Source organism: Salvelinus fontinalis, chromosome 24 (assembly GCF_029448725.1).
Source record: "Salvelinus fontinalis isolate EN_2023a chromosome 24, ASM2944872v1, whole genome shotgun sequence".
Classification (NCBI taxonomy): Eukaryota; Metazoa; Chordata; class Actinopteri; order Salmoniformes; family Salmonidae; genus Salvelinus; species Salvelinus fontinalis.
The window spans coordinates 22,625,841-22,642,804 of NC_074688.1; the positions used below are offsets into that span (position 1 = coordinate 22,625,841).

Below are 16,964 nucleotides of genomic sequence, written 5' to 3' on the forward strand. Positions count from 1 at the left end.
GCTAAACTCTCTTGACTGAAAGGTTTGAGAGACAGATGAATAGGTATAATCCCAGAGGTTTAACAGATTCCCTACCATTGGCTTGAATGGACAGGGCTACAGCTGTGTGCATCCTGAATGGACAGAACCCAGAAACCCTACTGCACCATTTACGAGGGTATTTTTATTAGGTTGGGTTATTGTGTTCCCTCCCTGCTTATTGGTTCCTGTCAGCGTCCTCCTCGGCAGAGGGGAGAGGAAATACAGGACCACAGTGAGACGTTTCCCAGGTTACCGCTTGGAGAGATTAGCCTCACATCACAACCAAAGTTAATTAGAGAATAACCTCATCCCCAGGCTATTACGCACAGTGCATATAAGCCTGGGATATCAACCAGTCAAAGTTTTCCTTAGTGGTAGTGACTATAGAATTCTATGGGTGTGACCTCCTGAGTATTTCAGTATTGTAATTTATTTGTCATTTAATTTTAGCAAATCACAGGGTTGTGAGGCGTGGTTCTGTGCTTCTGGTTTACTAGCGTATGGGGGAGAGTTTGGGAGAAGGTGTTGTGTGAGATGATTGTTTGGTAGATTAAGCCGGGAGTTTCTCCCGGCTCTCTGTATTGGCTCACGAAGACCAAGTTTGATGCATTGGTCCACCAGACTCTTTGTGCATTTGGACGGAAGTATCTGGGAATGAGATGAATTAGAGAATTACATGATGATGAGTTTAGACTTTATAGTATTGGTTGTATGCTCTCTATATTAATACCTCTGTGCACAGACCTACCCACCGACTCACAGACCTACCCACCGACTCACAGACCTACCCACCGACTCACAGACCTACCCACTGACTCACAGACCTACCCACCGACTCACAGACCTACCCACCGACTCACAGAGCGAAACATACATTCCTACCAAAGACAGAGAGCCTCAAACCTGCATTGAATTTGGTGTGCAATTTTTCTAGGTTATGCTTATAAATACCATCTCTGTATGTTTGCTCTGTCTCTCACACATTTGTCCACACTAGGTGCATGATGGGAGTCTGACGGTGCTGGGGATCACTCGGGACGACAGAGGGGCGTATACGTGTCGAGCCTTCAGCGACCAGGGAGAGGTGCTCCACACCACCCGTCTGCTGGTCCAAGGTAACAGGGCAAGGGTCACATTGTAATGTCACAGATGGGTGTAACTTCAGAGGTTGTTATGGTGGAGTGAGGGAGAAATCATGACTTTTCTCTACTGCGATGCCCATTGATTACTGAGGATGAGTTTTGAGGAGAAGGTTCCTAGGACAATTGCTGTCTGAATACTGAAAGAACAGTTTGTCCTGACTGTCTGAATAATCCCTTATCTGAGAATCTTTATGCTATTTTTGCCTTACACATGCTATTAAACATCTATTACACGCCTACAGCTATACAGTACAGTGTCTAGATTGTGTTTAAGATAGAGAAATTAAGTCCTGCCGCTATCTACTTAATAAGTATCTGTTTCCTGCCTTTGTCACAGTATGCAGGGATAGTGTTTGGTTTTTTTCAGTGTGGTAGTATGCTTTAGTCTGTATCAGTCAGTACTCTAAAGTCCTCTGGTGACCTAGTCTGTGGCTGCTGCTGCTGGTGGTGGTGTGTGTGTGTGTATCACTGTCTGTCTGAGGCATTCGTCACTGCCTGTCTCCGGTCCATTAACCAGGCTCTCTCTCGGCTAGACAGACACAGACACAGATCTGGGGTCTGCTCTGCTCAGATAAATGGATCTGATACAGGCTTCCTCCACTTCCTGCCTCTGCCTCACTCAGTCGACATCAAACACACACACACTCTTTCTCTCTCTCTCGCTCTCTCTCTCTCTCGTTCTCTCGCTCTCGCTCTCTCTTGCTCTCTGGCTCTCTCGCTCTCGCTCTCTCGCTCTCGCTCTCTCTCTCTCTCGCGCTCTCTCTCTCTATCAAAACAAGCACTGGATGAGTTAACAGGATGTATATTACAGCCGATGGAGCAGGTTGGTTTTATGGTAGGCTTGTTACGTATGATAGTGGGATAAAGATGTGTCAATTTCAGTCAATGTGCAAGTGTCTAAAAGGAATATGGGCAAGAAGTGCTTGGTTACATCTTGGATTTACGCTACTGACCCCTCTAAATACACGCACAGTGTGCATGCACATGCCTGATAGTACATGAAGGTGAGGGGAAAGTTTTGAATGAATGGGTCTGACTGAAACATCCTCAAAAAACTCATACATGTCTTAGATGGTTTCAATAAATACAAATCCAGAGTGAATTGGAATAAATCTGAGATATCATGATACATATCAGTTTTGTACACCAGCAATATTGCAGCCTGTTTTTGTTTTTCACTAAGGAGTATCTATCCATAAGCAGGCTCTGTGGAAATGTGCCAGTGAAGTTGTCTAAAGCTCTCTGAGCAATTACAAGCAGCTATCGGAGGAGTCGTGATTCTCACTCAAATATCTGTTTTTATTTGTTCTGTGACTTAACCACTCTTTCAGTAGTCCCTCCTGGTGTATAAAGCCATTCAGTGTGTATTTAGGAAATAACCAGGAGGCTTGTAGCTGGGCCCACTTATAAAAGGCAGCTTACGTTTCACTGTCTGTAATATAGTACAGAGAGATAGAGAGCAGAGCAGCAACCTCAGGGCACTGAGTGTTCATGCTGTGGAGGCATCTGTAAGTCTGGCAACCAAGTATGTGGCTCAAGTTACAATATGCCTGCTTACTGTATCTCATAGACTACTAGAGAGAAGCCTGTGCCAGGGGTCTACTGTACCTACGTAACAATAAACAGACGCTGTGTGAATGGGTCATAAGATAATAATTTGAGTATCCATATCTACGCTGAACAAAAATATGAATGCAACATGTAAAGTGTTGGTCCCATGTTTCATGAACTGAAATAAAAGATCCCAGAAATTTTCCATCGAACAAAAAACGTATTTCTCAAAAATGTTGTCCACAAATTTGTTTACATCCCTGTTAGTGAGAATGTGTCCTTTGCCAAGATAATCCATCCACCTGACAGGTGTGGCATATCAAGAAGTTGATTAAACAGCATGATCATTACACAGGTGCACCTTGTGCTGGGGACAATAAAAGGCCACTATAAAATGTGCAGTTTTGTCACACAACACAATGCCACCGATGTCTCAAGTTTTGAGGGAGCGTACAATTGCTGTGCTGACTGCAAGAATGTCCAACAGAGCTGTTGCCAGAGAATTTAATGTTCATTTCTCTACCATAAGCCCCTTCCAACGTCGTTTTAGAGAATTTGTCAGTACTGTACGTCCAACCGGCCTCACAACCACAGACCACGTGTAACCACGCCAGCCCAGGACCACCTGCGGGATTGTCTGAGACCAGCCACCCGGATAGCTGATGAAACTCTGGGTTTGCACAACCGAAGAATTTCTACACAAACTGTCAGAAACTATCTAAGGGAAGCTCATCTGCGTTCTCCTCATCCTCACCAGGGTCTTGACCTGACTGCAGTTCGGCATCGTAACCGACTTCAGTGGGCAAATGCTCACCTTCGATGGCTACTGGCACGCTGGAGAAGTGTGCTCTTCACAGATGAGTCTCGGTTTCAATTGTACCGATTGACTGATTTCCTTATATGAATTGTAACTCAGTAAAATCTATTAAATTGTTGGATGTTGTGTTCATATTTTTGTTCAGTCTATGTTTTGTTGTACACTAAAAGCCTTGTTTGTTTCCTGTAGGGCCACCGTATATTAAGTCACCACCAGAGAACATCACTGTCAACATATCCCAGAATGCACGCTTCACCTGTCAAGCAGAGGCGTATCCTGGAAACCTGACCTACACCTGGTTTTGGGAGGAAGATAACGTCTACTTCACTAAGAAGTAAAGTTATAATCGAGATCGTGTTTCTGTTTGTCTGTGTACCTTCCCTTTGGTCTTTGAGTCTTTTCCACCCTGTGATCTTAAAGTATTTTGTATAGTGTCTTGTTGTATTTACGGATTCCAGACCCTGTCCCGGTGTTGTGAATTTGAATGTGTGTTTGTTTCTGTGTGTGTATGTGTGTGCGTGCCTACATGTCTGCGTGCCTGTGGGACTGTGTGTGTGCTGGTGCCCTGTCATGCTGTGGTCCGGCAGCAGTAAGAGAGGACCTAGCAGGGGCTGTCTGGAGCACACCAGCCGGGTTAGCACACTCTGATGACAATACCACATGCCTCTTATTCTTTAGTAATGATCTGAAGCAGGAGCTCTGTCAGACTCGCCTCTTTAGTTCAGTGATGGAGACATTTTAGAAAAAACAAGTGACTGGGTGACCAAGTGTCTGTCTGGGAGAATCAACCTATCAGAGAGTCCCTTAGAAAGAGGCCCATCTAAAATTATTTTCTGAAGGCCTGGAAAAAGACTGTGCATGATCAACCCAATGATGAGACACTACTATCATAGTTGGGCTGCTTACAATGTTTGGTCTATCCTGGGAGCCAACAGTCTATCACAAGAGGGTAACTTTGGTCTAGTCATAAGATTTATTTACTCAAATATATACAATGAATAGTTTAGATTAATTCATAGTTTAGATGAGAATATTCCCTCTGCTATTTCTTTTGCATAATGTCCTCTCAAATATTTATTGAATGAACATGGTGTGCAGTGGGTTTGTTCTTTGTTTGAACACAGCGGGAATAGAATATCTGCCAGTGTACTCTTCATGAGGGTAATTCATTTAAAGTGGTAGTGAAAGAGAAAACACGAGGGCTGCAACATCAGGTGATTGTGAAAATTAGGGGATTTATTTGACATAGAACTCCTCCATCTTTTGGAACCTTTTCAGCATTTGACCAAATGCTCCCCTCTCATGGCAGACTTGTGTAATTGCATTAATGCAGCCCCCAGTGTGGGAGTGTGTCTATGCTATGGCATGTTCGATAACTGTCTGCTTCCTCTCGGCAGTGACCTGAAAAACCGAGTCCGCATCCTCATTGACGGAACCCTCCACATCTTCCGGGTGAAACCAGAGGATGCTGGGAAATACACCTGCAGCCCAAGCAATAGCCTTGGAACTCCACCGTCAGCATCAGCACACCTCTCTGTTCAGTGTGAGTGTTACCATGGCGATGGAGGGAGGGATAGGGGGAGGGGCAGACGAGGCTGGCTGTATTGGAACAGGAGGAGAAACAACAGTATCACAGCCTGCATAGTGGCAGCCAGAACACTGCTGCTGTACAGTATTGTCACTGGTGATGCAGTACCATATATATCACCCTGCTGAAACTTTTCCACCCATGGCTGAATTTCAGATAGTCCTACTGCTCATCATCTTGGCAGGGCCTCTCTCATCACCATATTCTTAGCATTTTTTCCTGTCTATGATTCCAGTCTTTGAAGTGTTGATTATCTTTCATTGCTAGACAGTGACAGAGACTGTCTGCTAGTCTCACCCCATAGCATGCTGCTCAGTCTGTCGTTCTCCCCTTAGAGAAAAAGTCCTGGTCTTCTCAGTGTGCCGGACTGAATTGAAACGGTGACCTTTTAGTTCATCTGCTACTATATGTGGAAGGGAAATGCCACAAGGCCAGACGTTTTTTTTAATCATCAGTCTAAGCATGTTTGTTACTATGCTAATTCCCTCTGAAGTCGCTGGTCATTGATCTATGTGTTGAGAGAGAGAGAGAGAGAGAGAGAGAGAGAGAGAGAGAGAGAGAGAGAGAGAGAGAGAGAGAGAGAGAGAGAGAGAGAGAGAGAGAGAGAGAGAGAGAGAGAGAGAGAGAGAGAGAGAGAGAGAGAGAGAGAGAGAGAGAGAGAGAGAGAGAGAGGGTCATCAGCTTCTACTCCCAAGCCATAAGACTGCTGAACAATTAATCAAATAGCCACCAGACTATTTACATTTACATTACATTTAAGTAATTTAGCAGACGCTCTTATCCAGAGCGACTTACAAATTGGTGCATTCACCTTAAGATATCCAGTGGAACAGCCCCCACTCCATTTGTTTTGTACACTGCTGCTACTCTCTGTTTATTATCTATGCATAGTCACTTCACCCCTACCTACATGTACACTGCTGCTACTCTCTGTTTATTATCTATACATAGTCACTTCACCCCTACCTACATGTACACTGCTGCTACTCTCTGTTTATTATCTATACATAGTCACTTCACCCCTACCTACATGTACACTGCTGCTACTCGCTGTTTATTATCGATACATAGTCACTTTACCCCTACCTACATGTACACTGCTGGGACTCGCTGTTTATTATCTATGCATAGTCACTTCACCCCTACCTACATGTACACTGCTGCTACTCTCTGTTTATTATCTATGCATATTCACTTCACCCCTACCTACATGTACACTGCTGCTACTCTCTGTTTATTATCTATGCATATTCACTTCACCCCTACCTACATGTACACTGCTGCTACTCTCTGTTTATTATCTATGCATAGTCACTTCACCCCTACCTACATGTACACTGCTGCTACTCTCTGTTTATTATCTATGCATATTCACTTCACCCCTACCTACATGTACACTGCTGCTACTCTCTGTTTATTATCTATGCATAGTCACTTCACCCCTACCTACATGTACACTGCTGCTACTCTCTGTTTATTATCTATGCATATTCACTTCACCCCTACCTACATGTACACTGCTGCTACTCTCTGTTTATTATCTATGCATAGTCACTTCACCCCTACCTACATGTACACTGCTGGGATTCGCTGTTTATTATCTATGCATAGTCACTTCACCCCTACCTACATGTACACTGCTGCTACTCACTGTTTATTATCTATACATAGTCACTTCACCCCTACCTACATGTACACTGCTGCTACTCGCTGTTTATTATCTATGCATAGTCACTACACCCCTACCTACATGTACACTGCTGCTACTCGCTGGTTATTATCTATGCATAGTCACTTCACCCCTACCTACATGTACACTGCTGCTACTCTCTGTTTATTATCTATACATAGTCACTTTACCCCTACCTACATGTACACTGCTGCTACTCGCTGTTTATTATCTATGCATAGTCACTTCACCCCTACCTACATGTACACTGCTGTTACTGTCTGTTTATTATCTATACATAGTCACTTTACCCCTACCTACATGTACACTGCTGCTACTCACTGTTTATTATCTATGCATAGTCACTTCACCCCTACCTACATGTACACTGCTGCTACTCTCTGTTTATTATCTATACATAGTCACTTCACCCCTACCTACATGTACAATGCTGCTACTTGCTGTTTATTATCTATACATAGTCACTTCACCCCTACCTACATGTACACTGCTGCTACTCGCTGTTTATTATCTATGCATAGTCACTTCACCCCTACCTACATGTACACTGCTGCTACTCGCTGTTTATTATCTATGCATAGTCACTTCACCCCTACCTACATGTACACTGCTGCTACTCTCTGTTTATTATCTATGCATAGTCACTTCACCCCTACCTACATGTACACTGCTGCTACTCGCTGTTTATTATCTATGCATAGTCACTTCACCCCTACCTACATGTACACTGCTGCTGCTCGCTGTTTATTATCTATGCATAGTCACTTCACCCCTACCTACATGTACACTGCTGCTACTCTCTGTTTATTATCTATACATAGTCACTTCACCCCTACCTACATGTACACTGCTGCTACTCGCTGTTTATTATCTATGCATAGTCACTTCACCCCTACCAACATGTACACTGCTGGGACTCGCTGTTTATTATCTATGCATAGTCACTTCACCCCTACCTACATGTACACTGCTGCTACTCGCTGTTTATTATCTATGCATAGTCACTTCACCCCTACCTACATGTACACTGCTGCTACTCGCTGTTTATTATCTATGCATAGTCACTTCACCCCTACCAACATGTACACTGCTGGGACTCGCTGTTTATTATCTATGCATAGTCACTTCACCCCTACCTACATGTACACTGCTGCTACTCTCTGTTTATTATCTATACATAGTCACTTCACCCCTACCTACATGTACACTGCTGCTACTTGCTGTTTATTATCTATGCATAGTCACTTCACCCCTACCTACATGTACACTGCTGGGACTCGCTGTTTATTATCTATGCATAGTCACTTCACCCCTACCTACATGTACACTGCTGGGACTCGCTGTTTATTATCTATGCATAGTCACTTCACCCCTACCTACATGTACACTGCTGGGACTCGCTGTTTATTATCTATACATAGTCACTTCACCCCTACCTACATGTACACTGCTGGGACTCGCTGTTTATTATCTATGCATAGTCACTACACCCCTACCTACATGTACAAATTACCTCGACTAACCCCGCACATTGACTCGGTACCGGTACCCCCTGTATATAGCCTCGTTATTTTATTTTTGTTACTTTTTATTATTTTTTACTTTAGTTTATTTGGTAAAAATGTTCTTAACTCTTCTTGAACTGCACTGTTGGTTAAAGGCTTGGAAGTAAGCATTTCACGGTAAGGTCTACACTTGTTTTATTCTGCTCGTGACAAATAAAGTTTGATTTGATTATAAAATTTAAAAAAATCAATGGTTTCAATACCGACCAACTTATTATAGGAGAAGTGAAATTGTGATTTAACAGTTTCAGACTTATGCTCCAGTCTATTTTCACTGAAACCATCACTGAAACTATTTTCACTGAAACCATCTTGTGCTCTGTCATCTCTGACCTCTAATCTCTGACCCTCAGACCCTGCCCGTGTGCTCAACATGCCCTCCATCATATACGTTCCACGGAAACTTCCAGGGGTCATCCGCTGCCCGGCGGACGCCAACCCGCCGGTGATATCAGTGAAGTGGGAGAAAGATGGCTACCCTCTCAGAGTGGAGAAGGTCAGTCTCAGTCTGCCATCCGTGGGGGCCTCTGTCTGTCTGGACTGATGCTGATTACACCTCATTCACCATAACAGCTGTTCAAAAAGCATACCAGATTACGATTGCTGATCTAGGATCCCTTTTAGGTTTTCCACCCTACTGAATACGATTATATGGACACGGAGGACCTGATCCTAGATCAGCACTCCTTCTTTAACACGTTTTGAATACAGGCCTTGACATGCTGTAGAGAATATTGCATCCATGTGATGTTGAGTGTAGCTCCTCTCTGCTGTCCCAGTACCCCGGATGGAGCCAGGCACCGGATGGGAGTATCCGGGTGGCGGAGGCCACAGAAGACTCCCTTGGCACCTACACTTGTATGCCTTACAACACCCTGGGTACAATGGGCCAGTCTGACCCGGCCACTCTGGTGCTAAAGGTACTGGTACTGGAAGAAACCTCTGACCAAATGTGATATGTGTAGTCTTCTCTCCCCCTTTTGGTGAGACTTGTTGTGAGACTTGGTCTGTGACATTGTGTGTGTGTTGGCCCGGTCCACAGGATCCCCCCTACTTTAACGTGAGGCCTGGTGGGGAGTACCGCCAAGAGGCTGGTAGAGAGCTGGTCATCCCCTGTGCTGCCTCGGGAGACCCTGAGATACCAACCATCACCTGGAGGAAGGTATGAAACCACGCTACAGCTGGGAATAGTCTGGGTAGAGAAACATGGAATATTCTAATATTCTAACTTCTTTTGTAATATGACAGACTAGTCCCAGTGAACTGTCTGTGTGTGTGTGTGTGTGTGTGTGTGTGTGTGTGTGTGTGTGTGTGTGTGTGTGTGTGTGTGTGTGTGTGTGTGTGTGTGTGTGTGTGTGTGTGTGTGTGTGTGTGTGTGTGTGTGTGTGTGTGTGTGTGTGTGTGTGTGTGTTTGTGTGTGTGTGTGTTCAAGGTGGGGAAGCCCAGCAAGAGTAAGCACAACATCCTCCCAAGTGGCAGCTTACAGTTCCTGTCCCTCAGCAAGGAGGATCATGGGGAATGGGAGTGTGTGGCCACCAATGTGGTCACCAGCATCACTGCCAGCACGCGCCTCCTCGTCATCGGTACTGTCCTCTGTGACCTCATAACCCTCTGTCCCCATGTGTGTCTGATGATCCTAGTCATAGGTACCGTACCCCTGTGTTTTCTCAGCTCTTCAGGGTTCAGAATTTCAGGTAATCTGAATTGTAGTGGATTTGACAGCAACCCTGCAGCTCTCTGTTTCCATTCATGATAGTCCCAACTGTACTGTATGTATACTGAAGTACTGCTTAGGCATTCATGATGACCCTAGTCCCAGCTGTACTGTATGTATACTGAAGTACTGCTTAGGCATTCATGATGACCCTAGTCCCAACTGTACTGTATGTATACTGAAGTACTGCTTAGGCATTCATGATGACCCTAGTCCCAGCTGTACTGTATGTATACTGAAGTACTGCTTAGACATTCATGATGACCTAGTCCCAGCTGTACTGTATGTATACTGAAGTACTGCTTAGACATTCATGATGACCCTAGTCCCAGCTGTACTGTATGTATACTGAAGTACTGCTTAGGCATTCATGATGACCCTAGTCCCAGCTGTACTGTATGTATACTGAAGTACTGCTTAGACATTCATGATGACCCTAGTCCCAGCTGTACTGTATGTATACTGAAGTACTGCTTAGACATTCATGATGACCCTAGTCCCAGCTGTACTGTATGTATACTGAAGTACTGCTTAGACATTCATGATGACCCTAGTCCCAGCTGTACTGTATGTATACTGAAGTACTGCTTAGGCATTCATGATGACCCTAGTCCCAGCTGTACTGTATGTATACTGAAGTACTGCTTAGACATTCATGATGACCCTAGTCCCAGCTGTACTGTATGTATACTGAAGTACTGCTTAGGCATTCATGATGACCCTAGTCCCAGCTGTACTGTATGTATACTGAAGTACTGCTTAGACAAGGGACTTGCTTGTGCGTGTTTACAGTAAATATGAGTAACAAGCATTTCTCAGGACTCTCACAGTCATACACCCTAGCTGGCACCTGCCCAAGTGTCCCCTCACTGGAGTGACAGGTGACATGTCAGAGGTGCTGAGTATGGAGTGGACAGATTTGACGTTTCTGACCATAGTGGTTAGGACAGCAGGTCTCCTTTTAATACCAGTGAAAGGTGCTGGGTCTTAGCCACACAGCTGGGGGCTGGGATGGTGATGGTCTGGCCAAGCCATAGACCTTCACTCCCCTTCACTTCACCATTGGTCAACAACACTTGACATTACAGCACCTGACATTACATTAATTAGCCATTTAAATAGGCCATTCACAGCCATTGTAGGCAGTTGTATACTGTAGAGAACTGTGAATGGTAATGACAGCACAATGTACATTATTTGACTTAATAGGACACATTTTTGGACAATGATAGTGATTCTGAGTGAGATGGCTTTTTATACATTGAGAAAACATCTGTTATGGGAATAACACACCTGACACAAACTGTGGTTATTGAAGGATTGTAGAATGGTGATCCTAACCTTCACCATACTGTACACATAGACCTAACAGATTGCTCTATCACTCTTTAGTGTGGGCCAGAGCAATATATAGTAGAGAGATATAGAGAGGTATACTGTAGATGGCTGTGGTATTAAATATGACGATCTCTTTTCTCTGACCCTCAGGCACCAGCCCACATGCTCCAGGCAACATTCGTGTGTTGCCCTCGGTGACCTCGGCCAATGTGTCCTGGGAGCCGGGTTACGACGGAGGCTTTGAGCAGACATTCTCAGTGTGGTATGGCCCAGTGTGAGTACTCCCAGCATGCTCTAGTCTACTATCACATCTTATACTCAGATTACAGCTGATTCCCCTAATAGAGGTGGGGGGACAGAGACTTTCGGGATTGATCAGCAATAGATATGTAGGGTTTAGGGCTCTTAATGTGACCGTATTACTGCCCCCCCGAAAATCACGAGTCATGACCGCATTCAAATTCCACAAAGCGCAACGGTATAAAGCACTGCATTGCAGTGCTATAGGCGTCACTACAGACCCCTGGTTTGATCCCAAGCCGCGACCAGCCGCGACCAGGAGACCCATGAGGCGGCACACAATTGGCCCAGCGTCGTCCGGGTTAAGGGAGGGTTTGGCCGGCCGGAATGTCCTTGTCCCATCGCGCACTAGTGACTCCTTGTAGCAGGCCTGGCGCATGCACGCTGACTTCGGTCGCCAGGTGTACGGTGTTTCCTCCGACACATTGGTGCGGCTGACTTTCGGGTTAAGTGAGCAGTGTGTTAAGAAGCAGTGCGGCTTGGCAGGGTTGTGTTTCGGAGGACGCACGGCTTTCGACCTTTGCCTCTCCCGAGTCCATATTGTCACGTTCTGACCTTAGTTCCTTTGTTATGTCTTTATTTTAGTTTGGTCAGGGCGTGAATTGGGGTGGGCATTCTATGTTGTTTGTCTATGTTTTGTTCTGTAGGTAATTTTCTATGTGTTTGGCCTAGTATGGTTCTCAATCAGAGGCAGGTGTCAGTCGTTGTCTCTGATTGGGAGCCATATTTAGGTAGCCTGTTTTTCATTGTGTTTTGTGGTTGATTATTTTCTGTTCTGTGTTTTGCTTCACCGTACAGGACTATTCGTTTGTCGTTTTATTGTTTTTGTTCAGTGTTCAGTATTCTTATTAAAACAATATGGACACTTACCACGCTGCGCATTGGTCCTCCTCTTCTTCCACCCACGACGAGCGTTACACATATGGGAGTTGCAGCGATGGGACAAAACTGTAACTGCCAATTGGTTATCACGAAAATTGGGAGAAAATGGGGTAAAATAAATAAATAAATAATAATTATAATTCCACGGGACCGTTTAGTCACGGTAACTAGGCTTCTCCAAGCTCTGATGCTGCTGATGGTCCTTAGAAACATACCAAACTTGCTAACTGCCTGGTACTCGGCACTCTATTGTCCCTCTAATCACTCTGACATCAATGCAAATGTATTCAAAATTCTAATCAAACACTTCATGAAAGAACATGAACTCGTGTTGCGCAACATTTCTATAGCATATGCAATTACGTGAGACAACAGATTTTTGATGGCCTCTATTAAAAATAGGATCCCATCAGCTTTCTATAGGCTAAGCCTACTATATTTATTTCTCAACTTTCCTAATATTAAGCACATTGCTTCTCTTTACAACAGGAGTACAGCCTACCTGGCTGGCATGAAAATGAACCACAGGAATAGCGCCCTCCGTTCGCTATTTAAGTGCATAGATGACATGTCTTTCCCCTGCCCCTGTTTCAAGACAGGTGCATGACAATGGTCCATTCTAAATCAAAATAAATTTCACACATATATTATTTAGTATATGTAAAGACAAGATTAAATCAAGAATAGTCTGATGGGTGACAATATTAGCCACTATTACACAATCACTTGTGAATTATATATGATCACTTGTGAATGATGCTCAGCTAGTCTAAGGTAAGAAACAGCACATGCCTTTTTTTGTGTGACTTTTTCAAATCATAGTCACACACCTCATGTAGCCTAGGTTTGTATCACAACTAAAGTAGCCAAATAACTTCTTAAAATGAAGAACATTAATCCTCTTTACAACCGGTGTAAAGCCTAACTGGCATACATAGGCGGCGCGTGTGTCAAGTTTGGGAATATAATTTTCACCATGAATATTGACCTTTATAATAAAGCATTACATGCATAATCGCTTTTGTGGTCACTTTTGAAAATGGTGTTTTCACACTTATACTGCCCATGTGTGCATTGCTGCACTTATAATGTGAAGAAATAGCCTAATAGTTTATCAACATTTTAAGCTAAACGCTCTGATCTGTTGCAGATGCTTGTAAAAGTGTTTTTGATGCTAGTGTTTGTATTAATTTGGGATCTATCGCATCCCACAACTGTCTCAGAGTATGTTTGGAATGATTTATTGCACAGAAGGACAAGTTGACCAACAGAATAGGTACATTTTTGTACTATGGGAGATAGTAGATTGACATAAGCTAGTGCTTTTGCTGTTCGTTAGGCCTACTCATCTTGTTGGCTGACAGAAAGTAAATGTGGACAGTTCTTCCAACATCTTCAGTATGCACCTCGGGATTTGATAAGGACGCGCGCAGTTGTGTCCCCAATGTACTGTATCTGTCTTCACTTATAGCCTGTGAGAAGAACCCGAGATGCTGTGAGGGACCCGATCACGCGACGGGCATTCGCTAATAAGAATTTAGATATCTGAGTGAGCCATGTGAGTGAGAGGTGCTTCGGAGCACGCAGCCAGGAGAAGGGAATTAGAACGATTATATTCAGCCCAAGGGCACAACGGCCACTGGCCGCAATAGGCATGGATATTTTTAGGGGGCATTACGGCCACACAAAGGGGATGCCCCCGGGAAATTCTAGGCATTACCGGGTGCTTGTCAAATTGTGAATGAGAGACTGATGAAGTTTGTGGAGCCTGCGCAAAAAACAAAGCAGAGATCATGTCTTTCATGCGATTTTTTTCACATCATCATTAGAGACGCATCATGCAGCCTCAGAATGTATTAAAAATCTAAACATATAGACCAACCTTTGTATTACAACTAAAGTTTCATAAATAACTCTAAATTAAGCACATAGGAGAACCTGTTTCTTTGTTAACCGCCCAACACAGAATAGCCGCATGTGCGCACTCCCTCAAATAATTTAGAGAAAATATCCTTTCTATTTTATTCAGCTTTGTTCAATTGTGTTCTTCATACTATAAAATTATATAAAATAATGCCATGGAATTCTAAGCAAATCTTGTCTGCTAAATGAACTAGTGAAGCCCACAGCCAAATGGCATAGCCAGATCAGCACCTAACATAAGGACAACTCAGAGTATGTTATTCTGTTTCTTCATATCATGTTTCTTCATATCATGTTTCTTTAGACCTGTCTAAAATTGATAATGGATTAATGTGATGGTGTAGGCTATAATAAATGCATTTATTAGGCTTTTTAAAATGTAGATGTCTGCATCAGTGGCTTGTAGCCTATGTGTGAAAGCCAGGAGATGCTGAATAGGTTTATGTTAATTAACATGAGACCGCCAGTTATTTGCTTGACAATCACCGGCTGCCAAAATTTCATGACCGCCCTAGTAGGGATCTGATTTGTTGTCAAGAAGAAAACCTATTGATAATTGAATTACATGAAATACTGCTACAGTATCCAGGGGGAAACATATTATCTTCAACAGGCAAGTTTTACAATGCACAATGCTAATGATTTATTACTCAGTACTCCAGTAATGTTACTCTCAGTTATTCAGTATATGTATTTACAGTATTTGCATCGTTGAAGAGAAGAGCATACAATAAATCACCGAAGATGCATAATTCATGTGTTTGTTTATTAAAGGTGTCATGGGATGTAATGGAAAGACATTGCAGAAACATTCTATTAGGCAACATCCACGAGGTGCCATAAAATCACCATTATCATTTTATGTACATGTCTGCAGTCATAAAGCCATTCTGTGTTGAATGGGGGCTGTGTGTGAATTAATCATCTGATAGAAGTGGTGCTTTTGGCAGTTTAATATTAACAGCCATTCTCATCCATCTCTCTGTCATGGCCTGATGGCACTTAATGGAAATGTGTTGACTGTAATATTAAACCATGTGCTTTGAGAAACATTGCATATGAGTGGAGGCATCTCTTGTGTACTAAAATAATGAATTACTTTGTACAGAGAGCTGTTACTCATAAATGTATGAGTCAAAGGGATCTAATTACCTTTAGTTAAGATTACAGATATGATGACTGTGAGGAGGACATTAAATAGAGTAAAACATAGCCTAGTAACACTGTGACCCATTGCCTGTGTAGTTTGACAGAGGCACACTACATAAGACTGGCGCTCTGAGTGTTACCAGAAGGGCCCATTGACCTTATAGTCGGGTGCAGGTTAGTTAGTATTGATAGCTCTCTGTGTTTCTGTCCCCCAAGGTTGAAAAAGGAGAATTTTGGCCCCCATGACTGGCACTCCATGCCGGTGTCGGGGTCTCAGACGTGGTTGGTGGTGCCGGGGCTGGAGCCCAGGACAGAATACCAGTTCAGCGTCCTGGCACAGAACAAGCTGGGCACAGGCCCTTTCAGCGAGGTCGTGACTGTTAACACAGTAGGTAAGTGGCACCAGCACCAGAACAGCTGCCTACACTAGACTGATACTGTTTGCCTATCCTATAGATACAGTGCCGTATTCAGACCCCTTGATTTTTTCCACATTTTGCTACGTTACAGCCTTATTCTAAAATAGATTAATATATATTTTTTCTCAGCAATCTACACACAATACCCCATAATGACAAAGTGAAAACAGGTTTTAATAAATGTTTGCAAATTTATAAACTTGATTGGAGTCCACCTATGGTAAATTCAATTGATTGGACATGATTTGGAAAGGCACACACCTGTCTATATAAAGTCTGACAGTTGACAGTGCATGTCAGAGCAAAAAACTATTAAAACAATACAGGAGAGCCGCACACTCTAGGAGCTCAGATGCAAAAATGTAATGTCCAACGTTTCGACAGACAAGCTGTCTTCATCAGGGTATAATGACAAACACTGCGGGGTGACTCATTTATATAGTGTTAAAAGACACATGTGTCTGTAATCATGGCCGGGTGTGGCCTGATATCATTGGTTAATTCTCATATATTAAAATAGCATACAAAAAACATAAATGGATAACGTACGATCATAGATACAAAAAAAAAAACGATCATAGATACAAAAAAAAGCCTACAAACATTTACAAAAGCAAAATCACAATAATCACAAGAATGGCTTCAGATCAAAGTCTACGTTGAGACCGAAGGGAGCAAGGCTCTTTAAATTAGAAATCCAGGCAGCCTCTCGTTTTAACAATACATTTAACAATAAATCGAACATGTCACCCTCCCTCTCCTAGAGAGGGTGGCATGTTCGATGCTAATATAACGTAGAGACAAAATCGAGTGGTTTGTTTCCAAAAAGTGGGCCGCAACTGGGTAAGTCGAGTTTTTGCACCTA

The 16,964-nt window shown here is 43.3% G+C and overlaps 1 protein-coding gene across 7 annotated transcripts in view; it reads left to right on the forward strand.

Annotated features, from left to right (window-relative positions):
* The window catches only part of LOC129822169 (protein turtle homolog B-like), a 77,092-nt gene that overhangs the window by 44,355 nt on the left and 15,773 nt on the right, over positions 1-16,964 (forward strand). For all 7 annotated transcript variants that reach the window (XM_055880208.1, XM_055880207.1, XM_055880203.1 and 4 more), the window contains 9 exons: positions 1,019-1,136; positions 3,721-3,865; positions 4,929-5,074; positions 8,728-8,870; positions 9,154-9,294; positions 9,417-9,536; positions 9,807-9,957; positions 11,577-11,700; positions 15,897-16,072. In XM_055880208.1, the coding sequence (XP_055736183.1) occupies positions 1,019-1,136; positions 3,721-3,865; positions 4,929-5,074; positions 8,728-8,870; positions 9,154-9,294; positions 9,417-9,536; positions 9,807-9,957; positions 11,577-11,700; positions 15,897-16,072 (1,264 nt within the window). The remainder of the gene's footprint in view (positions 1-1,018; positions 1,137-3,720; positions 3,866-4,928; positions 5,075-8,727; positions 8,871-9,153; positions 9,295-9,416; positions 9,537-9,806; positions 9,958-11,576; positions 11,701-15,896; positions 16,073-16,964) is intronic.